Source organism: Anastrepha ludens, chromosome 3, assembly GCF_028408465.1.
Source record: "Anastrepha ludens isolate Willacy chromosome 3, idAnaLude1.1, whole genome shotgun sequence".
Classification (NCBI taxonomy): domain Eukaryota; kingdom Metazoa; phylum Arthropoda; class Insecta; order Diptera; family Tephritidae; genus Anastrepha; species Anastrepha ludens.
In genome coordinates this window covers 2,789,795-2,817,694 of record NC_071499.1, presented here as the reverse complement: position 1 = coordinate 2,817,694, position 27,900 = coordinate 2,789,795, and the positions used below count along the sequence as shown (strand labels likewise).

The window sequence follows — 27,900 nt, the reverse complement described above, 5'->3', positions numbered from 1 at the left end:
AACAACAACATTAAATAAATGTACATGACTATTTTTATGTTAATACTAGCAAACCCGGCCCCCTTCGCTGGGCACACTAAAATAGAATAGATATGGTTTAGAACAGAAAATATATGATTTTTATATTATTTATTTCTTTATTCTTTATTCAAGCGCTTTGGCATAAACAATATTTTTTGTTTTTCTATTTGTTTTTGAGTAACTATAAAATATATATTGAAAATCAGGAAAAGAGAAGATTGTTTTTAAATTCCAAATCAACGCATATGAATAAACAATCGTCTTTTTTCCTGATCATCCATGAATTTTTCGTTTCAATTTATATGTTTTATTAAGCATTGGAGCTTTTTTAACCATTATCCATTTATATTTTTCAAAAAAAAAAAAAAACGAAAAAAAAATTTTTTTCCACGAACACATAATTTCATTCGGATTTCACATTAAATTCTCAAATTTCGTAAGAAATTATTCACTGTTCCAAAATCCACTCCAAAAAAATTCACAAACAATTTTTACATGTTGCACTTACGTTTTTTCCTTATGGCATCCAAATCAGAAAGAAATATTGACACATTGTAACTCACACTGTCAATTTGACAGTTCAGTTCCGCCCCAAGCGTTAAAAAAGTAAGCGACATTATGGCTGGTTCAAAAGAACGCTGTACCCGTTGCCAGTGCTCCGAATTACAACCAAACTTTACGAAACCCATTTTCAATACTTACTTAACAATGTGCGTAAGTTTGGTTTAATTCGGTGCAAAGACACGGCGGGTCCACGTTTTGGCATATATTTCCAGACCCTAGTCATCAATAGGTATGAAAATTACCCCGTATTAAAGCACTTATCAACAGCTTTCATTTGATACCCATATTGTACATACACGTCCGAAGGTTACCCGGGCCCACGTTTTGACCTATATCTCGAGACCCCAGTCACGGAGCGGCATGAAAAATACTCTGTACTAAAGCATTCACCAACAGCTTCAATTTGATATCCATATTGTACAAACACATTCTAGGGTCCACGTTTTGGTCTCTATCTCGAGACCCTAGTCACGGAGCGGCGTGAAAAATACTCTGGACTAAAGCATTCAGCAACAGCTTCCATTTGATACCCATATTGTACATACACATCCGAAGGTTACCCGGGTCCACGTTTTGACCTATATCTCGAGCCCTATTTCCAAAATAAAATATAATCCATGTTACTCGTGGATGATGTAGCTTTCGAATGGTGAAAGAATTTTTAAAATCGGTCTAGTAGTTTTTGAGCCTATTCATTACAAACAAACAAAGTTTTCCTCTTTATAATATTAGTATAGATTTCGTGTCACCACCTGCAACATTCATTGCCGATTGTAACCTCCTGCGCATTGATCAAATTAGTTTTTTAGGTCATATTCCTGTAGAATCTTTTCTTGCCTCTTTGTTGCATTTATCAAGTTGTTTTTGAATGTAGGGAATATTTTTGTTACTTTATTTTTCAATTGCGGACATAAAGTTTGATATTTGATAATGGAGTTGATATCTGGGCATTGAGCAGGATTATCTATCACTTTAGAGCAATTATATATCAACCAAGGCCTGCATATGTAAGACCTGTGCTTGGGATTATTAGCTTGGTGTAATTTGAATAAAATTTTTTTTAGATTTTCTGAATAAGTAAGTCCAAGTTTTTCCACACTTCGTTTCAAATGGTTACGTAAAATGCCTAAATAGATTTCTTTCAATTATTTTTATATTATTTCACCAACATTTTGCTGCAATTGCAACCCCTTACTATTACACTAAGCTTCCCAAGTTTCACTGTGATGAGGGAATGATGTTCTCGATTTTTAGCTGTTAGCGACCCTGTTGGGTTCATAGAGGTTATATAGCACTGTTTTTGTCTAATTATTTGGCGATGTACTATTGACATCGCTTCACATAAGGCAGTGTGTCTATCGCACGATACCGGGTAGTTGAGATCGCAGCGGTGGAGAGCATAATACGAGTACAATTAAACACGAAAAAGGGTGCCTGCAGTAGTCGTTGATGATTGACTACATCTGCTGATTTCTAATCCGCTGTCAAGGATATACATATGATGTAATTATAGCCAGAGGTAAAATGGAGAATGAAAGGTTTGGAATTTTGAAAAATAGGTTTAGAATTGAACCGGACAATAAGGCAAACTTTCTCGCTTTTTCACTGCGAGGAATCTCCAACTTTCTCCCACCAAGTCCATGGCGACCCTTTTCACCACCTGGACAAAGGAGGTCAAGCTGTCCCTTAAGGTAAAAGTCGACGACACACCAATTCCGACTGTAAATAACCCCAAAATTTTGGGTGTAACCTTTGACAGCTTGCTCTCCTTCTCTGCGCATACAACCGCAATTGCCACAAAAGTCCAAAATCGCAACAAGGTCCTCAAATCGCTGGCCGGCATCACTTGGGGCAAAGACAAAGAACTGTTACTTTCGACATTTAAGGCAATTGGCCGGCCGGTTCTAAACTATGCTGCGCCTGTCTGGTCGCCTGGAACTAGTGATTCGCAGTGGACAAAGCTACAGACATGTCAAAATACCGCCATTCGGACAGCGACCGGGTGCCTCCTGATGTCACCCATCCAACATCTTCACAACGAGGCACAAATGCTCCCTGTAGCGGAGCACAACAAACTGCTCAGCAAGCAGTTCATGCTGGGATGTTACCGCAGGTTTCACCCCTGCAGACACCTGCTTGAGCCTGAGCCGCCTCCCAGGCACGTCAGGAGACCCCTCCTAGACTACGCTGACGAACTCCAGAACAAAACTGACCGAAACCTACTGGACCGGACAGTATTTAGACAGTCAATAAACGACATTCACCGGGAGACCGTTACCACCTTCATGAACTCCCGTCCTGTGGATGCCGTAATTGGAGTCCAACCACCACCTATCGCAAATGAAGAGCTCCAGCTTCCCCGTGAGACTCGTGTAACATTGGCACAATTACGTTCTGGATATTGTAGCAGGTTAAACTCCTACATATCCAGAGTCGACCCCGACATACCAAACACATGTCCGGCATGTGAAGGTACCCCGCACGACACTAACCACCTCTTCACATGCCCCCTCAAACCGACTCATCTAACCCCTCTCTCCCTCTGGACCCAACCTGTCGAAACAGCATGTTTCCTGGGCCTACCCTTAGATGAGCTAGACGAAGACGACCGAGGATATACTTACACTGACAGGGCTACCTATGCTGTTAAAAACAACAACAACAACAGCAAACTGGAACATATCTACTTTTGAGAAGAATATCCCAGATTGTGCTCTGTACTAGTCCACAACAACAACATCGAAGGCACATGCACTGGGACATTTGACCTAAAGAATCTGTCAGTGCAGATCCCAAGCATCTTTCAGGCGGATCAGTATGCCTGCCTATGTCTGTTTATGTGCAAAGAATAATCTGAAAATAAACCTCCGAAATAGCGGATGACCATTTTGAGCTGCTATTAGTCTGCATTCAGAGCCTTTCTCTCTTTGAGTTTTAGTCCTCAATAGTCTTGGAATGTATTGAAAGGTTCAACTTATTAGGGACGCGCAATCATATTCATATTCGAGCTAACGAATGCATTGACTAGAGAGGCTGTGGCCTCGAAACCAATAAGAACTAAACTTTTCCTGGCTATTGGACAACACACCATTTAATTATAATTTAAAGCTTCCATTGTTTTTGGTGAAGTGACATAAACCATCTTTAAGATAGATCTGGGTTAACAGAAAACTTAAATATATAATATTTAAAACTTATATAATAGGAGAAAGCTGTTATTTCCAATCCAATTTTGTTGATTTATTTACTATCAACTCAGTTTTATTTAGTTGTCTATGGTACTAAATATTATTATTTAAATTATTTTTATTATTATTAACTTTAGTATAGTATTTTATTTTTATTTTTTGTAAGTGAATTTCTTGTGGTGTCTGCATAAATGTTGTTATTTAAGTACTGAATACCAGTGTTGTATACTTGACATGAGGGCGTTAACTTTATGCCTCTAGGTTTTGTATAAATGCATTGTTATGCGACTTTTATTCAAATAAGAATGTTTCTTCTTTCGTTTATCAAACTGGCTTTACAAAATGAATGTTCAGAAATATAATTGTATAATAATGCCTGAGGGCATATTTAGCCATAAGATGCTGTAGTCCATTTGGATTGTATTGTAGATCGTATTGTCCACGCTTTGTAAAAACTCAAGTCCATGTCATACAGAATAGATGTAGTAAAATAATTGTGTAACACTATGCTACAAAGTCAAATTTGTTGGCTTTAGGTGTCAAATAAGTAAGATGTCCATAATTGAGTCCTAACATACTACTCATTGCTTAATTAAGATAAGTACTTGAAAAATATTTTCACGAAAATCATATTAAGGTTCTCGGTACAACGAATTCTTCTCCGAGGTTTTTTTTTTTAATTGGGTGCGCAACTAAATTCCCACTGTTTGTCAATAGATGCCGCCAGCAGTGTGTGCTAGTCGATTGTAACATAACCCAAACGTCATAAACCAATTTGTGATTTTTTTTTGTATCATATATGATACTTTTGGTTTTGTGAAAATGTCTAATTTTGTGCCGAATAATCGTCATTTGCGGGAAGTGTTGATTTTTCTTTTATTCGAAAAAAAAAACCACTTCTAACCATTTTTTCAGAATAAAGTTGTATTTTCATCAAAAAAACAAAAAAACGGCGAGAACTTAGTTGCGCATCTATTTATATTAAAAAAAATTTTTTTTTTAATTCAAATAAATACTCGATCTAGAGGTAAAAGTAAACAAAGTGTGATGGTGTTAATGTATACAAGGAACCCAAAATTAGTCATTTTTTACTGAATAAAAAAATGATATGGAGTGAGGGAAATCTTTTTAATTTGACCATTACGCACTACTGCAGATGTTTAGTTCATAATTGTTAAATATGATTGACGTAACACAATTACTGAAAAGTCCCGGGCCTAAGACATAGATGGCATTAGTTCTTGAGTTATTGTGCTAAGAGTGACGCTACTTTTGTTATTTTCAAAACAATGGAACAAAAATAATTTTGTGGATTAATTTTCCACTGCTTCCGGATGGAAAAAATATCGTTCAAGTGAAGCAATAGCTCGAAAAGTGTTATGGGACTCCGCTCTATCAAAAAAAAAAAATAAATAAAACTATGGTTTTCTGATTTCAAACGTAGTCGTAGAGACACCGATAATGCATAACGCCGTGGACGTCCAAAAGAGGCGGTAACACCAGAAAATATAAAATAAATCCACCAAATCGTTTTAAATAATCGAAAGTTGCGCGAGTTAGCTGACATCGTAAAGACATCAAAAGAACGCGTTGGCTTTATATTTCATGAGTATTTGACTATGGGGAAGCTCTGTTGTTGTTGTTGTTGTTGTTGTAGCAGTATCTTCGCCCTGTCAGTGTAGTGTAATTACCGGTCGTCTTCGTCTAGCTCATCTAACGGTAGGCCCAGGAAACTGGCAGTTTCGACGGGTTGGGTCCAGAGGGAGAGGGGTGTTAGATGAGTAGGTTTGATGGGGCATGTGAAGAGGTGGTTAGTGTCGTGCGGGGTACCTTCACATGCTGGACATATGTTTAGTATGTCGGGGTCGATTCTGGATAGGTAGGAGTTTAACCTGCTACAATATCCAGAACGTAATTGTGCCAAGATTACGCGGGACTCTCGAGGAAGCTGGAGGTCTTCGTCTGCGATAGGTGGTGGTTGGACTCCGATAACGGCATTCGGGGGTCGGGAGCTTAAGAAGGTGGTAAGGGTCTCCCGATGAATGTCGTTAATTGCCTGTCTGTATACTGTCTGATCCTGGAGTGGTCTGCCCGTTTTGTCCTGGATCTCGTCCACGTAGTTGAGGAAGTGTCTCCTGATGTGCCTGGGAGGTGGCTCAGGCTCGAGCAGGTGTCTGCATGGGTGAGGCCTACGGTGACACCCAAGCAGAAACTGCTTGCCGAGCATTTTGTTGTGCTCCTTAACCGGGAGCATGTGCGCTTCGTCATGTAAATGTTGGATAGGGGACATCAGGAGACATCCTGTCGCGGTCCTAATGGCAGTATTCTGGCAGGTCTGAAGCTTCGTCCACTGCGTATCACTGGTTCCGGGCGACCAGACAGGCATAGTTCAGAACCGGTCGGCCTATTGCTTTGAAAGTCGACAGCAACAGGGGAAGCTCTGTTCAAAGTGGGTGCCGCTTTTGTTCACTGTTGCCCAAAAGTAAGACGTGTTGATGATTCAAAACAATGGCAAAACTAAAAGAGTTGAACTTTGAATTACTACCAAATCCACCGTATTCCTCAGATGTGGCTCCCAGCGACTACTGGCTGTTCGCAGACCTAAAAAATGCTTGTGGGGATCGCTGAAATAGACCTATTTTGATACAAAAGATAAATCGTTCTACAAAAGTGGTACTGAAATTTTAGAGCAGCGTTGGAATGTTTGCGTTTTTCTAGTTGAAAATTGCGTTTTTCTTGTTGAAAATTGCGTTGATGAATAAAGCTAATTTTGAACAAAAAAGTGTTTTCTTTGTATTTCTTTTCTTCTTTTTCTTTCATCTTACCTATGTATGCACTTGTAGAAGTTCATCGCTTCGTTTTGCCTACAGGGAGGCTACAATCAAAAACTCGGGTATACTTTCTCTCATAGCTTCGCATTCAATTAAGCTTCAGTCGCCTAATATTATTTTTATGTATATATGTATGCATGTATATGCCTGAGATGTGCATAGATGATAAAATCTCACGAGTACTCTTCGCTTTCTCTGTGTCAGCGGTGCCAATTCGTTGCAAAATCTCGGCAATACTGGAAATTGAATAAAACAGTAAAGCATTTTCAATTTCATTCTAGGTGGTCATATTTATTAAACAAATTTTATTTACATTTATTTATTTAAGGCAAACATACAACCATAGACCATTTTTACAAGGATTGAGCTATTCTTACATAATAAATCCTATATAAAAAAAATAACAATAAAATGAAAATTATAGTTATAGTGTAGATTGTAACTCAGAAACATCTCCTCTTTACTTGCTTAGTAAAATGATTATGGGGTTTTCGGGCCGTTTCGGTAAAATTGCAATTCGGCATTCGGCAAACTTTCTGATTTACTTTTTAGAGCGAAAAAAAACAACAAAATGCCAAAACAAACAGAATTTTAACTTCAAGATTTAGCTCCATTTTCCAATTTGTTGTTCTGCAAATTTATCAGGCTTACCATCTCGGTAACTTCGTATTCATTTTTTAGGTATTCGGGAAATTAAAAAAAAAAAACAAAAAAACATGGAAAGTATTTCCGAGCAATAAATTACAATTTTAGTGAATGGAAACTGCTCATCTGGTAACCTCGTGCACAGCCATGCTACTTGTTAATAATTGTTCAAGAAGAGAGTTAAGAGCCTCCAATGCCATCACAAAAGCACTCATGTCACGCTCCGGACCACTTGTAGTTTCTGCAACTGAATACAACCATGCACATAATCTGTCCATGGTTAGCGATGTAAGTATTGGCAACACACATTTCCCTATCATTTCAGTAGCTGGTTTGTTGTTCTCGTTCATAGTAAGCGATCTTGTTTGTGATAGGCTCATGGTCCGTGTTTCGCAACGACAGTATCTTCCGCTTCTGCAGACAGTTGAGCATTTCGTTTTGTCTAAATACTTAAGTACGTATTTTAGAAAATAGATCGGTAGTGAAATGATATGACATTTGATTATTGTGGTCAGTTGAAAAAAGTGTATATCTGCAGAAATTAACTATCGCACGAGTTATGCTGCTTGCCTTCAAAGTTAATAATGATCGAAGATACGAGTACAAGAAGCAGCAATTGCCATCGCAAGGTATTCTTTTATATAGTAAAGGTTCGTCTACAACTAAAATTGCATTTCAATTAATTTGGGATGTTTTAAAATTCCAATAATTTTAAGCAAACCCTTCTGTGACGTCCGCATTCTAGCTCTGATTTCTGACGATCTCATGGAGCTATTAAAGCAGCAAGAGTTACAGGTGTTGTATATTTTTGTGAGGCATAACTTCTTTCATTAGTGAGTTGCTTTTAAGTGTTACTGCTCCCTAAGTCAGCAACTGTTTGTATTAATTGTATTAAATAAAAATTAATATTACACATATTTATATAGTATATATGTATAAGCGGTGCTTACAACCTATTCCAAATTGTGATTGGTGTCTGGAGGGACCTACAGTTTTATGCCGCCTTCGAAAGATAGATGGTTTTTATGGGGAGCTTTTTCATGGTTGAAAGGCTCTCGGAGGTTTTTCATTGCAAACTGACGGGCGACCGCTATTAGAACAACTTTTTCTATCATTCGGTGTTTCATGACCGAGGTTTCGAACCCTGGCGCTACCGAATGGTAGTCACGCAGGAACCCACACCGCTACGGCGGCCGCCAATAATGCACATAGTGCATTTACACTAAAAACGAGCAACACCTGATCACCGGGGCGAATGATGAATTAATTTTCGGTTATTGCAAAAAAATGCCTAGGTATATGTATTTACATACGTACCTGCATCCATACATACACTCATAGGTACATACATCCATATGTGCACACGTTAAGTATGGTTTCTTATATTAAGTTTGTTTAGCTATCGGAGTATTACCTCAACGTTTTTGATCTGAACACAGTTTTGACTGTTGACCGACTGCAGAAAATAACAGTTGACCAGTTGCGCATAAGAAGCTAACTCTTGACTTAACGGGTGTGAGTTAAAAGTAGCAAAATGTAATATACACACAAACACGACTCGAACAGTATCAATGTGCTTGTCTTTTTCTAATACTTATGTATCTATGTATATATGTGTATTTATACCTCTCTACCTGGCAAAAAGTGATAAAGGCTTAGCGGTAAAAGTAATTTGTAACTACACATCAACTTTTTCTCTTTCATTCATGTTTAGATTTTTTTTAATTACTGAAGTCTTGCTCAGTTACTAAATGCTTTGCAATGTAAACTTCCGTACATGCTTTTCTATGAAGATTGGCCTGACCAGTAGTGATTCTATATGGCATCGGAAAGACTTGCCCATACCTAAGCGCAATTACTTGAGTGATTCTTTAAACTTCTTCCGTTAGTGTCTGTCTTTGCCTGTAGATAATTGGCCTTGCTACCGAAAAGGTAAATTAATTTTTACAGGATGTAGAGAATGTTTTCTAAGAGCGCAGGGAAAAGGACTGCTATTCATAGAAAAGCATACCTATTATATACCGACCAACCAAGGGGAGTCTAGTTCACTAGGAAGTGCCAGTGCGGTTTAGACACCGGTTGCCATTGTCTAACTCATCTAACGATAGGTCCACGAAACGTGTTTTTTCGACGGGTTGGATCCAGAGGGAGAGGGGTGTTAGGTGAATGGGTTTGAGGTCACTGAACTTTGAAACAAAAAAGTGTTCTCCTCGATACAAAACATCTATACATCATACTCTATACGGTCCGTGTGTAAATGCTCAGGATGTGGCGAAAAATGTAAAAAGGCGACCCCTACTCCAAGACAATTATTTTGTAAAAATACTTTAGACTCAGGGTTGTAATTTTATGCCTCCTCCGGAACACGCCAGAACTGCACTCGGTTTGCCTGCCTTATCCCCTTCTTTTTTATATATTTATGTTTGCGAGTGGAAATTACGCTCAAAGCAATTCGACTACCGCGGGCGACTACTTTTTGCTTGATTCTTCAACTCATCCACAAGAAATTTTTTTAAATAATATAAATTTATTAAGACATATTTTGTTTATTGCATGTTACTTTTGCTTTGAATACTTACTTTCTTAAAACTGTTGAGTGAACCTCTTCCCCCCTTTGTTGGGCTGTGTTCTTGCCTATTTCTACAGCATTTACGGGGACCCGTTAAAGTTAAGAGAGATGGTATTTTGAACTGTTTCAGTTGCTCTGTTTATATTTTCATTGTAAAATGTTTCTGTAAACAAATTATAAAAACTTGTTTTATTAAAATTGTCACTTGTGTGCTATACATACATACATGTATCGCTCATTATGAAATTCAAAGGCAATTGATTAAAATTATCGCAGGATTTTAGAGTGTAGTAGAAATATATTCATCCTGTTGCTTTCGCTGGCGTAACTACTATGTGCATACAACAATATTTCAAGAAACATTTAGCTATTTCACCTTTTTGCGGGAAAAGCTCTGGCATGATGCCGTTACGTGGCTACTGCGAATTGTGACTCAATGGGAAGCTATTTACAGCAACAATCGAAGAGTACAATAATATCAACTTCGGGCGTCGCCACCGCCTTGCCAGCAACACTCAGATTTTATCAAGCCAATACACTGGAAATGGCTGTTGTGTGTTTATCTTCTCGGAATACGCCATATGTATGCATGTGAATTTGTTTATAGCTTTTTACATGAGCGACTGTCAATGAGCTTAACCACAAGTTGTTGTGGCATTCGGCTTCAGTCATGAAGCTGCCGGTTTCTGATAAACTATACAAATTTCCATCCAAATGGGTAAAGTGGTCTGATAGTTGAATTCTGGTGGACGAAAGATTAACAAAAATGGTGTATTTGATTATAAATAACATCAGTCATGAGCAGAGTCTACAGGTATACCACATTAGCATATTTAATTCGACTGGTATTTTGTGTTCTTAGTATTAATTTAAAAGTGAATTTGTAGTGACGACCCTGATCATCTAATTGAACTCATTAAGAAATCCTCTTCAAGAAAAAGCTATACTTAACTTTCATTTTCGTCGGTCTACATTTGGAAGACATTCAAGGAACGTGACCATTTTATGTTGATAATGCACCGGATGCTTTTGAAGTTAGAAAACAGAGATATCGTAAAGTATGTAATTTTGTTCACACATAATGCAAAAAAATAACGCTGAAAAATAATAAAATGTTTTGCAAACAACTTCTCAAATCAACATTTTACAATTTCGTATATTTAATTTCTCGAAAGTTTGTTAAATCGTGTACCTTAAAATTGTGTATTTTGAGGCCGTCTTCGAACGGAATTGAATGTTTTTTGTTGCGGTAGAAGTGCATGAAATTGTGTTTGGCTAGCCCTGTGTGATGTAGTTTTGAAGACGTGGCCATTGTGTGGAAATGACTACATATACAATGATGTACATATGTTTCAGAGTTATTGCAAAGCTCTTTTGAATTTGATAAATAAGATTTTGTTACCTCTTTTCAGTTTATTCTGCTTTTTAAGATTTCTTTGAATTCTTTCTTAAGCACCTCGAGCTCTTTCATGTAGTCATAAACATGCACACATAGCACAAGTGTTGCTTTTGTGTGTCGTAACACATCTATGCGCATATTCATGTATGCACATACATGCATACCTACAAACAACCTACAAAACTTTTAGAAATAAAGTTTCAATTACCATTCGTCTACTTTTGGTACAAACTCTTTTGATTTCTGCCATCTTTGCTTTTTTGTGAAGTCATAATTAATTAAAAGGTGACATTTTTTAGAGATTCGGAATTTCATTGTAACCATCTAAAAGAATCTATTTAATTCTTGCCCAAAAATATAATATAAGAAAAAAACTGTAAAATAATATAAAAGCTGATGAAAATGGAGAACTAGTTCGCAATTTACTAAAGTAAAGTCATTTGCAATATGTTTTTATTTTCAGGCTGTTAAACAATTCATTGATCTCTGCAATGGGTCGTCATCGAGTGTTAGACGTAATATATCGCTCACCACAGCGGTAAAGTTTCTGTATGCTCGTAAATTCGATGTGCACAGAGCTGTATCTCTTTACGAACAACATGAGCAGATCCGGATTCGAGAAGGTCTTTACAACATAAATCCTGATGTGGAGCCATTGTATTCAGAGCTACAGACTGGGAAGTTCACAATATTGGTTAGTAGTAATTTTTATAAATTATAACGAACGTTTTTTTCAATAACAACTAATTGAAATCGCTTGTAATTGCAGCCTACACGTGATACTACTGGTGCTGCTATTGCCCTTTTCACCGCGAGCAAACACAGCCCCCTAAGTGTTACTCACACCATAACGTTACAGGGAATTGTATATCAACTTGACTCTGCGCTGCAGGATACAGAAACGCAAAAGGCGGGTCTCATCTTCATATACGATATGAGTGGGTCCAAATACTCAAATTTTGACTATGACCTGTCACAAAAAATATTAACATTGCTCAAGGTAAGAGTCGAATGATAAATACAAAAAAAAAAATGAAATTAAACCTTTAAATTAATTATTTATTTAACTTAGTCGCTGTATTCAAACATAATTTAAAACTCCGTACTGTGACCTCAATTAAATTAATTATGTTACACTGAAGGCAACGTCTCGACCTCTATGCTTTAGGTGCCTTGGTGAATATGAACTTGGAATTACAGTGATAAAAGTCCAACAATAAAATATATTTAAGTTCCTAACTAGGATAACTTGCGAGCATATCCCAAATTTTGCAAGACTGTCACTTATTACCATTTACAATGGCAACCAGTTATTAAAAAAAGGACTCAACTTTCCATTACTACCACAGTGTATTTCAATGGTGGGTGAGTAGTAAGGGATGTGGCACCGCAAATCAAACCCATTAGAAATAGCAAGGGACCCACCATTTTAAATATGAAAGTCCCAACTTCTTAGCGCTCCTATAGAACCCTCGGCAAAGCATAAAATTACGTTTTTTTTTCACGGCCATATTTGCTTATTGTACTGAAATATCGTCGAAGAAAAATGTATAACGCAATTATTTATTAACCCAGCAAATAATTAACTAAGGTTATGTAATTCATAATATTTATGAAAATGTTGTTTTATCGTAAAATTGATAAGTGTAAAAAAATCGAAATCGCGCAATTTTTCATGCGAAATTGTAACTATTTGTAACAATTTTTTAGAAAACGCACTTGATAATGATGAAAGATACAAGCCGTTTCTTCGGTGTCTCGCGGTCAACGGCCATGAAAATGTTCTTTTCACTGATGAGAAAATTTTCACTATTGACGAAGTTTTTAATAAGCGAAACTCAAAATCTATGCTAAAACTTCTACACGCAAAAATTGTTGTTCCAAGGGTTCAGCGTGGCCTCCACCCAGGCTCCGTAATGGTTTGGTGGGGAGTGTCTTGTAAAGGCATTACATCTTATTTTTGCTAAAAGGGGGTTAAGACCGGGGCAAAAGTGTACCGGGAGGATATCTTTGAAGGCGTGGTGCTGTAGTTGAGCAGAACTCTCTTCAACGGAGAGCGATGGATTTTTCAGCAAGATTCCGCTCCAGCTCATAAGGCAAAAATCACCCAGCAGTGGCTAAAAAACAATGTTCCGTGGAAGATTGACCGTCTGGAAGTCCAGATCTGAATCCACTGGACTACAGTTTGTGGTCAGAATTGGAGAACATGGCCTGTCGAAGGCCTCACAGAATTCGGAGAGTCTCAAACAATCGTTGTTTCGAGCAGCGACGACAATATCCATGGAAACCGTGCGTGCTGCAAAAGCTGAATAGGCTTAATCGTTTGAAGCAAATAGTGACAACTTCGAATGAAAATAGAAAAGTTTTTTTTTTTATATTTCTTCTTCTTCTTAATTGGCGCGATAACCGCTTACGCGATTTTGGCCGAGTTTAAAAAAGCGTGCCAGTAGTTTCTTTCTCGTGCTAACCGGCGCCAATTGGACATACCAAGTGAAGCCAAGTCCTTCTCCACCTGATCTTTCCAACGCAGAGGAGGCCTTCCTATTCCTCTACTACCACCAGCTGGTACCGCATCGAATATAAAAAAAAACATGTGAAGGCACCCCGCACGACACTAACCACCTTTTCACATGCCCCATCAAACCCACTCATCTAACACCTCTCTCCCTCTGGACCCAACCCGTCGAAACAGCCAGTTTCCTGGGCCTACCGTTAGATGAGCTAGACGAAGACGACCGGTAATTACACTACACTGACAGGGCGAAGATACTGCTACAACAACAACAACCGCATCGAATACTTTCAGAGCCGGAGCGTTTGTATCCATTCGGACGACATGAACCAGCTAGCGTAGCCGCGGGATCTTGAATCGCTGCGCTATGTCTATGTCGTCGTAAAGCTTATACAGCTCAGGCGATGGAACGCCTGCGATATTCCCCGTTGCCAACGTGCAAAGGTCCAAAAATCTTGCGCAGAGTCTTTCTCTCAAACACCCCAAGCGTCGCTTCATCGGATGTTGTCATAGTCCACGTTTCTGCGCCATACGCCATATTTTTTAAATTTACATGATTAATGAAAAGCTTACTTCATCAAAAAAAGTATTATAATTTCATACCTATAACGGACTGACTTAAACATTATAAGCAAACTTTTCGTGGTAGTAATGGAAAGCCCACACACAAAAGGAATAATATTTGAAATTCAATAATCATAATAATGATTTAAACTAGCTTATACCAGTTATTCGCCGCTGTTGCCAGTTTTTTAATCGATCTATGTTGTTAAAAAAAAAACACATTTCAAATAACTTAATAAGAAAGAAAAAAAAAAACGATTTAACGATTTTAAATTTTTTTATTGTATTATATGTATTTTTGCTCTCCTGCCCCCTTTGCTCCCTCGCGGGGAGAAAATTTATATACAGCCTTGGTCAAAATCTCATTATTCACTGAATTTTTCGTTTTAAAAAGTGAAGTAATGATTTTTTATTAATAAATCCGTACAAATAAAAGGAATTAGTTTTAATATTTCGTAGGCCCACCCTTTGATTTGATAACATAAACAATCCTCTGGGGCATGCTGCGTAGAATCTTTGCACATTTCGCTTATCGCGCTCCACTCGTGAATTAAACCATTTTTTCAGGGCTGTTTGCGATGTTATGCTGTTACGCGTCGTTTTAAAATAGCCCACATGGACCCGCAGCTCTGTGGCGTTTAAATTTGGAGACTGTGCTGGCCAATCTAACAAAACAATGTTTTTGTCTCAAAACAAATGCATCGTAGTCGCTGATTGGGACCTCTCTGACTTGTTGGAATTGAACTCCAACCAAATTAGTGTCGCCGAAAATGCGCGTTAACGAAGGCTAAAGTACAGTTTCTAGTACCTTTATGTACTTTTGACTGGCCATGCGACTCCCGCAAATGAACATTTCGCCGACACCATCAGCAGCTATACAGGTTCAGCCCCACACAATATAGATGGTATTCCTCGGGAACCCGTCACCTCACGAACGTCACACCAGGTGTTCCAAATACCTGTACATGGGTAAGGAAAAAATCGTTTTATAAGATTTGTGTAAGCAGCTATGGTTATTAATATTTTTTAATGATGTAAACTAAACCCCCTCGAAGCTCGATTCATCAGACCACAGAACATTCGACCAATCTTCCTTCGATCCCATTCTAAACTCGTTTCCCGATTTTTTTCTGAAAGGCACGGCTTCTTTCGACTTTTGCATTCTTTTAAACCTGCTTCTAAAAACCCTCTTCTAGCTGTTCGGTAACTAACGGATTTTCATATTTCTTCGAACAAGGCTGCTGCAAGAGTAGAAGAGGATTTTTGAAAGAGCCTTGTGAGACTTGCTCATACAATAAGTTTTCGGTCTTCCCGTATTTGCCTGCCGAGGGGCGGCCACTATTAGAAAAGACTTTTCCATCATTTTGGTCTTTTACCGAGATTCGAACCTACGAAATTCTGGATTTCGAATGGTAATCACGTATCAACCCCAACCCATTTGACTACAACGATTTATTATGGTGGGATTTTGTCTCTGCGAATCGCTTAATAGCACATTGGACTGCGCACGGCGAACATCCCACCAAATTGGCAATTTCAACCTGAAACTTCCCTTACCCACTTAAAACTTGGATTCTCACTCTTTTGTCGTAACAAAGTTCACTTTTTTAGGCATTTCGATAAAAAGAAATTATTTATATCCGCTTGATAATTTTGTGCTAAAGATTAGTCATACATTGTGGTGGTCCCTTTGGTAGCCATATAAAATTGGTTGTATTTTTGAGGGGTGTCCAATACTTTTGGCCAAGGCTGTATATATTTATATATTATGTATATCTATTTTTTGCTCGTACGCGCATAATAAAAAAAAATCGAGTACTTTCTTAATGAAGGCAAATTCAAAGGAAATACTTATATATGTACGTAAATATTTCTATGAATTCATTCATGATTCAATAATAAAAGGTTTGCTCAGTAAGCAGCTTTCTCATTCCCTCTTGACAAATCGGCTCCCTTAGCAAGACACTGGGTTGCTAGCTCTAGAAATTTTGACTAAAAGTGGAGGAAAAGTAAAATTTGTAGAAAAAACATTTCTTTTTCAAAATGGACTCCTTACGAGCAACAACTCGCTCAAGAGTTTTCATCGGTATGTTCAGGACTATGGTAGTATGACATGGAATACATATCGCTTTAGTCAGGACATGATAGAGTATTCGACGTAATCCAAGATCGATGAGTGGAGAATTTACAAAGCTTTATTTCTTGTGATGTGTTGATTTAGAAGGAATTCATGTTTTGCAAAGAGCTAGCATTTCCCAAAGAGTTAAGACAGTGAGAATAATTGGATAGTCTCGACGCAATCGATTACATTGCAGATCTCATTATAAAAATGTTGGCAGAACTTGTTTCCAATGAGCCCACCTTCCTATGGATGGATGAAGTGTCCAGAGGAGGTTTAGAAAAGCACAGTACCAGTATGAAAGAGCTTCTCATAAAAAGCATCTACCGGAATCGGCTTCCAATTGTGGAACGCGCGCTACAAATAGGAGGAGGATCTCGGCGAAACACCTAACAGAATTGTACGTGCCAATTATTTATTTATTTTTAACAAAATAGTTTCATATTGGCGAAACGTTGCGATTGGTTTTAAATTTAAAAATTAATTCACAAAATAAAATCTTGGATTATGTGAAATAATTTCTTGTTTTAATATTAGACTTGGCAATTTCCGCTAATCACTTCTATCTATACCATTATTTACATTCAAATATTAATTAAAATTTATTTTTTAAACCGTTCGCAGTTTGTTTCCATTTAAGTAACAAAATACTATTTTGCTACCATTTTTACCAAAAAGGATTTAATTTTTTCCTTTTTATGCACCTTCTTAAATACAACCTTTTGTAAGGGAGTGTCAAAATTCGAATGTCACTAGTGAGCAAACCTTTAATAATTGAATCATGGAATTCATTCATGTTTTTGTGCGTTGTGGCTTTTATTTTACTTTGTTTTTCTTGATAAGATTCACAGCCAATCGATAAATAGAACTAGGTTGTCGAATGGTGTTGCCGTTTCAAGCCTTTTAGAAGCAGACCGAAATCATCATTTCCAAAAAGTTCGGGTTAATGTTCTAAGCTGCTACAACAACAAGTGCATAGTTTCTGAATCGAACTGGTGTACATTCAAATGTGCCTATGATGCTAATTTTTTTAATGAAAAAAAAAATATTTCATTTAAAGTACTGACCATTGCTAGGTGCATATTTGCAATCGTTTCGCCAGGCCAATTGTTCACCTTAAAAGTGCAACACGTCATAGAATAATTGTTTCACTTTATTGTAAGATGTGAAATCGTACACTGCAATTACATGTCACGTTGCTGAAATGAGAGTAAACCTCATCGGGCAGTCTTTCTAGCTAAGCGCCTCTACCATTTACTAAGCAGGCTTTGCCTGATATGATTGTGCAATTAGCATTAGGATAAACCCTTTGGATTGCCTGACCTCTTTTGACAATCTGGGATGTACATATATTTTCAATTAATTCGTGTCGACAAGGTTGACCTGTAACAGTTTTCCCTGATTTTATAACCTCGCACCAGATAACAAAATTGCAATACCTAATGTCGCCCCATATCGCTTTTGAAAGCAGATAAAAATTTGTTGTGAAAAGTCGCATATGAGTATTTGAATTTATTGCAATTACATCAGTTAAAGGGTGGTCCAACAATACTGATAGTTTTAAAATGAAATAAAATGAACAAAGTGAAAAGTATTCATCGCGCGCTCAGGCCAACTTATGGTGTGCAGGATGAGTCCCATTTTCGGCTTAATAGCTAGATCAATAAGTGAAATTACCGTATTTGGGCTGAAGAGCAACCCGAAGCCATTTAAGAACAATCATTACATCCATTGAACACAATCGTTTGGTGCAGGCTATGGGCTGGAGGCCCATATTTCTTTAAAGCTTTGTGGATAACCCAGCTTCAATTATTCACTAGATACATACCGAAGTCCTCTAGCGAGTCATTCAAAATTAGTGTTTACGGATGGCCGAATAACGGCGCAGTTGCGGCTAACATTTGAAATGGTTATCTTTAACCCTCTACTGCGTGGGCATGTTTAAAATAATGAAAATAAATAAAACACCGTAAATTTATGTTGATTGAGGGTAATTTATTGCGTATTTAACAAAAATTAAAAAATTCACTTGGCGGTTTGGAAGAAAAAATGAAGCCATATATGGCCTTATATGCGTTTAGGGTTATTTTTGGGAAAAAAATTTATTGGGTGTGGAAACTTGTAAAACAGTTCCTTTTGTCGTTGTAGCACAAGAACACGTTGCACTTTTCGCAAAAAGTGTATGAGCGAAAAGAGCAATCATTTTGACAAAGTTGTCGGTTTTTCATCCATTTCGGGAAATGGCCTATTCCGTCCGTCCGCACAGAACTCAAGGGGAAATCCTGTCGCTTTCTTCTTTTACTGCTGGTAGGTATATTTTCTCTACTTGCCGATGGAGAGTTTGAGGGTGTGGATATAGGTCGTCCTCGTTTTTTCAATTTACCAACTTTGCAAAGATGTTCAGCTATTGCAAGCTTGAAGTCAAACAATGGCATATATTCTTTTGACTTTCGACGCCACAAAATCCAAGCATTGACAACGCGCATATCAATCATATGAAAAAAAAATCTTTTTATACCATTTTTTTGTCCTCAGTTGTATTCTATAAGGCCTAGTAAAGAATCCAGTAAATCAACGCCACCCATATAATAATTATATACACCAACTGCCCTAGGAGAATTGATTTCAATATACTTCTTCTCTCTTTTACAGTACCGTTTTTTCGTTGACATAGGGTGACATCCGACATAGGTTGAAAGAATATTTACCACTTTGTTGTCAAACCAAGTGACGAGACCAAGTTCAACTCCATCAATATCTGCTACTTTTTCAACCATACTTCCACGGCCTAACTTTTTCATTTCTTTTTCGGTTGGCTTCTTACAATTTGTTACACGATTTAACCTTACTGTGCCTAAAGGTAATATACCATTTTTCATTAGATACACCTGAAGCTTCGGACTGTTAAACCAATTATCAAAAAATAGTTGATAGTTTTTTCCTTTTGGTATTGTAGCTGCTAGTCTCGTTACAACATTTCCACTTACTCCTATATTTGGTGCTCCTTCCGGGAATATATCGCTTTGAGCTCCGGCAAATATATAAAAATCGTAACTGAAACCTGAAACTCCGCTCAAGACAAAATTTTTGAATCCCCATTTGTGGGGTTTAGCTGGATGGTACTGTTTGAGGTGATGGCGGCACTTTGTGGAAATTATTTGTTCATCAACCACTAAATGTTCTTCTTTGGGTACAAGCAACAATCGAGCACGAATTTTGTCTAACAATGGTCGAATCTTAAAGAGCTTATCAAACCCGAGTTCACCAGGTGATCTTATATTTTCATTATTATTGAAGTGTAAAAATCGTTTGATGTTTTCCCATCTGTTACATGTCATTGCGTTACGTACAAATTCTTGGCCAATGAATGTGTTCCAATAATGTCTGGATGATGGTAGTTTTATCAAAGACATGTATATTGTTATGCCTGAAATAATTTTTATAAGTAATTTTTTTAACTTTTTTACTTGAACTCACCTATAAACTGATCAATCTCGTTCCGAGTAATATTGGCAGGCTTATTTATATCCATTTGTAATGCAATTAAATTCGATTGTTCTACAATAAAGTTAATCAAATCGTCATTGAAAATAAAATTAAACATATCTGCTGGTGTCTCCAGTTCCTCAATAAAGTCAGGAAGGTTTGAATCTCCTTGAAATGGAAAATTTTCACTGGAATAAGGAGGCAAACAAATTTCTTTCCAAATTGGAGCTCTAGGCTTTTTAGCAGATTTTGCATTTGATGTAGAAGGCTTGTTATAGTCATCTGAGTCATCGGTATCATCAGTCTCTGGTACATAAATATGCTCCTGTTCTGGCGGTTTATTTATAAAGTCTTCTTCGTCGGTATCAGATATGTAGTCATCATCACTTTGATCACCTCTATTAACTTCATAAACATACTTTAAGTTACCATAAAATGATCGTACATTCATTTCTAGGAAATTCCATTGCGATTTATCAAAAAACAAAACAGAAATATGTATACACATATGTTAGTTCATTATTTACCTTAGTGCATGAAACGCCATATATGGCTTCGTCAGTTTTTACAAAAAATCAAACACAAGATACTTACTTTTCATATAAATTATATTTTTATTCAAAAAATAACTTCACTTTCTATACAAATATATATTTTTTGCTGTAGTCTTGCTTTTATTTTTTATGCAATAGTGCACATAAATCACTTCAAAATTTGCTTTTGTTCTCACACTTGAAGCACTCAAAAAAAGATAACGGAAAAGGTACAATAGCTAAAACACTTGTTGACAATATTTAGTTTTGCGTATGAGAAGAAAACAAAGCATAGAATGTGATAATTATTATTCTCTTTTGATTAAGTCCCGTTTTTATAAAAATACAACACAATCAAAGGTAAAAGCCATATTTGGCGTTATATGCGGTTGAGGGTTAAAAATATAATTGTCATGAATGGCTCTGCAAAAAATAATAAAGATTGCCCAATCAATTTGAATGTTGGTTGTTTAATTTCAATGTAAACTCCGATACCTCGAAATTGATCACCCTTTAGCTTAATTAGGCATATTGTTTATGAAATATGATTTAATTGATGGGATTGTCTCCGCTTGATCCGCAGTAGCGCATCCTATCGAAAGAAATTTCAAACTCTTGTTGTGGTTCAATCTGCAGACCAGCACGTAGGATATTCACTTTAATGATTTTGATCGCTTTTGGATTATGAACATAACGTCAGTCTTAAGCAACATCTTAAAAGAACGGTCATTCAAGTAAACCGCTATTCACCGAGATGGCTAATTGATATTGACAAGTCGGTGGATGGCACGGTTACCAAACTTAATGTGCAAAATATCGACTATTTGACTCACATCCATAGAAAGTGAAAATGGCATTATGAACAGAAATTTTCACAATCGTAACCAACTTATGCGGCTCACCACAGCACTCAATATGGAAATAGGTTTCCGAATTTCTCAAAATTTGTCAAGCGTAAAGTGACTCATTTCATTCCGGCTGGGTACGATATTTACTGTCAATCAAGTACCACATTAACATATGATTCAAAAACGCACAAAATAGCTTTATTTGGACCTCCAGGTACATGCATGAATACAAGCGTATGTTCCCTGTTTAACATGTGTTTACGCTTATAGTTATGTTAAAAATGAAAAGCTGCCTACGCATAACAACAATTCAGAAATAGAAAACGTGTGCCTTCAGATGAATCCACTTATGAATACAATACCATATACGTACATACGTACAATAGGACGGATCGTTTGTATGGTGGAAAAATCGCAAAGGCATCCTTGTAGGAAACCCTTTACGCCAAGCAATATGGGCCTAATATAAAAACAAAATAGTTGAATATCTTTTGTTGTGTAGTTGCATGTTCGGAACCCCGAAGTCGCAAACATTTTTGATGTAAAAAATGGTAATAGCTTGTAATAGACTGACTGACTGATAAACTGAGCCCTACAGTCCTGATGTTGAGAAAGGTATGATCGAAACCATTACATAAGTGTTATTGTTTTTTGTGTTTTATGGCCTGTTTTATATTGAGAAACTTTTATCATACATACGTGTGATATTTGTACTGTTGACACATTCATCATATTAAAAAAAAACTCGCTTAGACTTTTGGTAATGAAGCGCCATCTCGTGCCTACGTATTTCGCTGGCTTTTCAAATACAATGATGGTCGTACTTTGCTATGGGTCGAATTTTGCGAAAGTCGTCCAAAATTGGTTTTCGTTCCACTACATTCAATATTGAATATCATGAATAATTTGACAATCACTCTCAGAAAACGACTCGGTTGTAGGCTTCCAATGCCAGGAAAACTTTGTTGAACTTCATGGGCAATGTTCGTTGTTTTCTGAATGCACACATATATTAACACTATATTCGGGCAACTGGACTACAAATATATTTGAACGTTTGGGAAGATTCAATAAAGCATAAGCAAATTAAGTTACGAATGAAATTTTATAATCTCCACTTAACGCTCCAAGGCGATTCCACGTTTGCTCTCACTATTGAAATCACCTTTAGGCATTTTCCGAAGTTAACAGCGGTTACAGCTTCCAGTCGTTATAGGTGAGTGCGAATCACCCAAATATCCTAATCTCAGTTAACTGCTCAACTCACCAAATCTCTTCTGTCGTCGCTCTGAATGCGGGACATCAAATTTTTGCAGATCAATTTTCAGAAAACATGCATAAAGTAAAAACCAAACGTGCTAACGATATTAAACTACGACTGGAGTTAGAGAAGTTCTTCTCTTTCGAAAAGAGTGTAGCCGGTTTCTGGGTTGTAACCAAATTGAACTTAATTGTCACACCTTGTATTTGTTGCCAAGAAGAATTTAAATATTATTCATGTATTTGTTCTCTTTATCCCTCATGTCATCCGTTTCCAAACGCCAATGATATTACCAATGGATCAAGCCTTCCCCTTGGGGCCAGGGGGAAAAAATCTTACAAAAACTTAAGAAAGTTTTAATCTTATTTTCCCTCTTAATGTGCTTAAGTAAATGCGTACATACGTACATATGCGACATACATCATACACATCCCAATAATATCTAGTAGTAAAAATAAATAAAAAATATTATGTGTACCGTACATATACCTATTCACATTCATACATACATATGTACTATATACGCCTTTACATGCTTGAATGTGAGCACTTTGTACGTAGTTCATTCAGGTGTGATTTTATTTAAGCGCGAAATTTCTTTGCACATACCTTAAGTAGCCAAGAAACCTACTGGTAGTGAAGGCGTTGCCACATAAACACATCAACGAGTATGTATGTCCACATATGTATGCGCATACACATGGGTGCACAACCGTTGTCGGTAAAACTTTTTGAATAGCTCATTTCCTAGCTTTTCTCAATAAGGCGAAATAGTTCTTTTTTATTATACATTTTTACATACCCACATAGTCGTTTCCGCCAGCTTTAGAGCTTGTGATTGAGTACATTCGAGATGCCGTTGAACAAATTAAACTCGATAGGCAGACTGGTAGAGGTAGAGGTTCTTATACAATTGTTGATTATGAGGTTGTTATAAATAGGGGAATGTATTCGTTTAATAGTTGAATACGTGTTTTGGGCTCTTTGTAATGACAATGAAAGTACATATGCACATATTACCACCACCAATCGGCTCCACACATATTTATCATATGTAGTCATGAAAATAGTAGTAATATTAATGCAATAAACTTAGGATTGAAGGCTATAAATAATTTTTCTAAAAAGTGCTTGATGCAAAAATATTTCATTCAAAATGATGTAGCGAACTTTTGTTTATCCCCTTACAATCGCATTCACATACACATACGTACATACCTGAACGAAAATTCCAAATCTTTTATATAGCGATCGGAGTGTTGCGAGGGGAGTGGGGAACAACAGGTAGATGTGCGTCATAGAGATATACTGCTGCCAAGTTCAAAAAACTAGAGAATTTCAACAACAATGCTACATAAAGTGGAGTTTGCGCTCTCCATCTCTCTCTCTCTCTCTCTCTGCTCGCTCGTTGCAAAAAATAAATATTTTTTATCATTAGACATAATTATATACGGTCTTGTATTTATGTAAATACCGCAAACGTATGTGTGTATGTAAACAAATTACTTTTTAAGAAAATAAACAAGTGGCATATCGTAGTGTACGAGTATGTGCCCAATTGCGAACTTTCCAAATTTATAAATAATAAATATCGGTGACTTTAATGACTGTTCCTCATTCTGACAAACAACTTCATATTTATATGGCTGACGATATGTTTATGTGTTTTTATTGTTTTAATTTTTGTAACGGGTAACCATTGAACTTCTGGGTGCGAAGCTTTTATCCCTCCCTTCACAACCTATTCCTGCGGAATCACTGGCTTGCTATTATCTACTTCACAAGAGTGCTAGAAAAATTAAGACGAAAAGATTGACACCAAAAATAGTAATTTTGTCATAATTAGTCGTTAGGACTGGCTGCTTCACAGAAACGTAGCTGGTTATTTCCTAATTTTTACAATCAGTGAGCAAATACGGGGAGCCGAGTATGAACAAAATGGGAAAATAAATTAACACGGAATAAAATATGTTTCAGAATTGTTTTCTCCACGAAACAACTAAATTTTCATAACTGTCGTTAAACGATATGATTACACGACAAATAAGGCACCTTGTGAAATGCCAATAATGTTTTTCACTGCGCGAACAAATACTTAAAGCACCCACTTGCGAATTCGTCTGGTCCCTTTTATGTTTCAAATGGGTCGATTTGCAATAATTTCGTTACATTACTTACAAATCTGAAACTTTTCATGATCATTTAATTTAGTTAATATGCAACAGTGTTGGTTAAGCGAAAACATATAGTATGTACGCATGTACCTTTCTATATCTGTATTGGCAAGATCGTCCAAATGTTTTAAAATAAATGCTCTCCGTTCATTTTAAGGATATACACATGGTAGAAAAAGTCTGCGTTCACACACTGTTATAAAGTATTAAAATAATTTAACGTGTTTATCTTAAAACTCTCAGTTATTTCTTTTCACTTATTTCAAAGAAAATTATTCGTAGAGGGTATGAACAAAATTTTTTGGAGTTTGAGCTGCGTCGTGTTCAGATAACGGGATTGTAGTACAGTTACTTAAATAGGCTGAGCAGAAAAAGTGTGCGTTCATTTCGAATAGTGACGATTATTTGCATGGCAATTACGCTAAATTTAATTTTAAATCATTCATGTAGTTGACGCGGTTAAGAACAAATCTAAAGAGGGAAAAATTGATATTAGAAATACATTTTTTGTTACTATGGACCAAAGGCGAAAAGAAATAGATATCGGTGAAAGGAAAATCATTGTAAGTTTGTGGCAAAATAGTAAGAGCTATCGGCAAATCGCGAAAATTGTTAGGAGGCAATACTCCTCGGTCCAAAGAGTGATAAACAACTTCAAGCAAACAAATTGTTTGGAGTCTAAGCCTCGTTCTGGGCGTCCAAAAAAACTGACGGAAAGAGAAGAACGCAACATAACTATTCTTGTGAAGTCTAATCCACGACTAACAGCAAGCCAAATTTCAAAAGACATAGAAGTAAAATACCAAAAGAAAGTACATCCAGATACAGTAAGAAAAATTCTAAAAAGAATCGGATTTCACGGCAGAGTGGCCCGAAAAAAACCCTTCATATCGCGAGTAAATCGACTTAAGCGGATGGCTTTCGCCAAAGAATACGTAAACAAGCCACCTGAGTTTTGGAATAGTGTGATTTTTTCAGATGAGAGCAAGTTTTGCATTTTCGGGATAAAAGGTCGTAAAATTATTTGGAGGAAAAACGGAACGGCACTTGGAAAGCAAAATCTGGTACCTACGGTAAAGCATGGGGGAGGAGGTGCCATGATATGGGGGTGTATGGCTAGTTCGGGCGTTGGAAATATACAGTTTATTGAGTCGATAATGAACAGACATGATTATCTCGATATTTTAAAAACGAATTTGAGAGAAAGTGCAATCAAACTGGGACTCGGTGAAAGATTTGTTTTCCAACAGGACAACGACCCGAAACACACAGCAGAGATTGTTAGGTTGTGGTTGTTGTATAATGTTCCAAAACAACTTTGCACACCCCCACAATCACCTGACGTTAACCCCATTGAGCACTTATGGGACGTTTTAGAAAAAAAAATACGAGAGCGTACAATAACTAGCAAGGAAATGCTCAAGAACGCGCTTAAAGAGGAATGGGAAGCCATAAGTCCAGAAATAACAGCCAAACTAGTTGGATCAATGAAAATACGCCTTCTAGAAGTCATAAAAAGGGGTGGATATCCAACTAGCTATTAATTTTAAAACATTTCTATGATCTTAAGCCTTTTATTTTATTACTAGCATCACCCAGTGGGCTTCGCACCACCATACATAAAATGTTTTTTTTATATCGCAAGAAATTTTTCATATTAAGTTTTCTTTATAGAACTCGTAAAATGTTTAAACAGTTGAATTAGTTGATTTTTTTCATTCAACATACTTTCTAAAGATGTCACAATAGCCTTTTCTGTACTTTTTTAAAATTTGATTGTGGTGGTCACCTATATACAGGTAAGGTGAAAGAGCCGATAAAAACTTGTAATTAAACTTTGATTCTTTAATTTCCATTTCAATTTTTTAGGCTAAATAAATTATGCTAAAATAAATAAAGTTAAAAAGGTTTTTCCAGTTCCTTGAATGCTCCAGTTTTAATTATATTTTCGCCCAAAATTAATATTAACATAATACACTTACAACCACAACAGTACAACAGAAACGCTCATAAGCGGCTGTGTATTTGTTATTGTTTTTCCCATACAGGCATTTCGTATGAGAGGAAACCATTACTCACATAAAATATCATAACTCAGGAACGGCTGCACCGATTTCAATCAAACTTCACACAAACCACCTCCTCATAGATAGAAAAGAACTCTAAAATTTTTTGTGTCAATCGGTTCGGCGGTTCTTGAGTTATAAGATTACCAAGGAAATGTAATATACAACGACAACTTGAAATAACCCAGGATCAGCAGTGTTGTTAGGAATTTCAGCTGGTATAAGGCTATCGATTTGATCCGGAGTTATTTTATGTACCAGCCAAATTAGTATACATATGTGCGTGCGGCAATCCCCTTTTCTGCCATTCGATGGAGTACATATGGCAACGCACCTGCACAAATACATATAATTTCACAATTAAATCCATAAGTGCTTTACATTTTTGCTGAAATGGATACTCATGTGGTTCAAACACATCCTAGGGTTATCCAGGTCCACGTTTTGGTCTATATCTCGAGACCCTAGTTACAGAGGGGCATTAAAAATACTCTATACTATAGAATCATCAGCAGCTTGCATTTGCTACCCATATTGTACAAACACATCCTCGGGTTACCCGGGTCCACGTTTTGGATTATATCTCGAGACCCTAGTCACGGAACGGTATGAAAAATACTCTATACCATAGAAATCATCAACAGCTTCCATTTGCTACCCATATTGTACGAACACATCCTTAAGTTATCGGGGTCCACATTTTGGGAGATATCTCGAGACCCTAGCCACGGAGCGGCATCAAAAATACTCTATACTATAGAATCATCAGCAGCTTCCATTTGCTACCCATATTGTACAAACACATCCTAGGGTTACCCAGGTCCACGTTTTGGATTATATCCCGAGACCCTAGTCACGGAACGGTATGAAAAATACTCTATACTATAGAAATCATCAACAGCTTCCATTTACTACCCATATTGTACGAACACATCCTTAAGTTATCGAGGTCCACATTTTGGGCGATATCTCTAGACCCTAGCCACGGAGCGGCATCAAAAATACTCTATACTATAGAATCATCAGCAGCTTCCATTTGCTACCCATATTGTACAAACACATCCTAGGGTTACCCGGTTCCACGTTATGGATTATATCTCGAGACCCTAGTCACGGAACG

The 27,900-nt window shown here is 36.9% G+C and overlaps 1 protein-coding gene and 1 long non-coding RNA gene across 3 annotated transcripts in view; one reads left to right on the top strand and one right to left on the bottom strand.

The window, feature by feature from the left end:
- The window catches only part of LOC128856825 (tyrosine-protein phosphatase non-receptor type 9), a 50,394-nt gene that overhangs the window by 3,636 nt on the left and 18,858 nt on the right, over positions 1-27,900 (top strand). The window contains exons 1-3 of one of the 2 annotated variants that reach the window (XM_054092188.1): positions 10,501-10,632; positions 11,681-11,911; positions 11,987-12,217. In XM_054092188.1, the coding sequence (XP_053948163.1) occupies positions 10,585-10,632; positions 11,681-11,911; positions 11,987-12,217 (510 nt within the window). In that variant the 5' untranslated portion in view covers positions 10,501-10,584. Of the gene's footprint in view, positions 1-10,500; positions 10,633-11,680; positions 11,912-11,986; positions 12,218-27,900 lie in introns of those variants that run through there. The other variant, XM_054092189.1, reaches the window with a different exon arrangement.
- On the bottom strand, positions 7,329-10,212 carry LOC128856829 (uncharacterized). Its single transcript, XR_008453868.1, has 4 exons — positions 10,045-10,212; positions 9,829-9,981; positions 7,971-8,122; positions 7,329-7,911 (listed from the first exon to the last, which is right to left on the bottom strand). It is a non-coding gene; the product is annotated as an uncharacterized LOC128856829 (long non-coding RNA).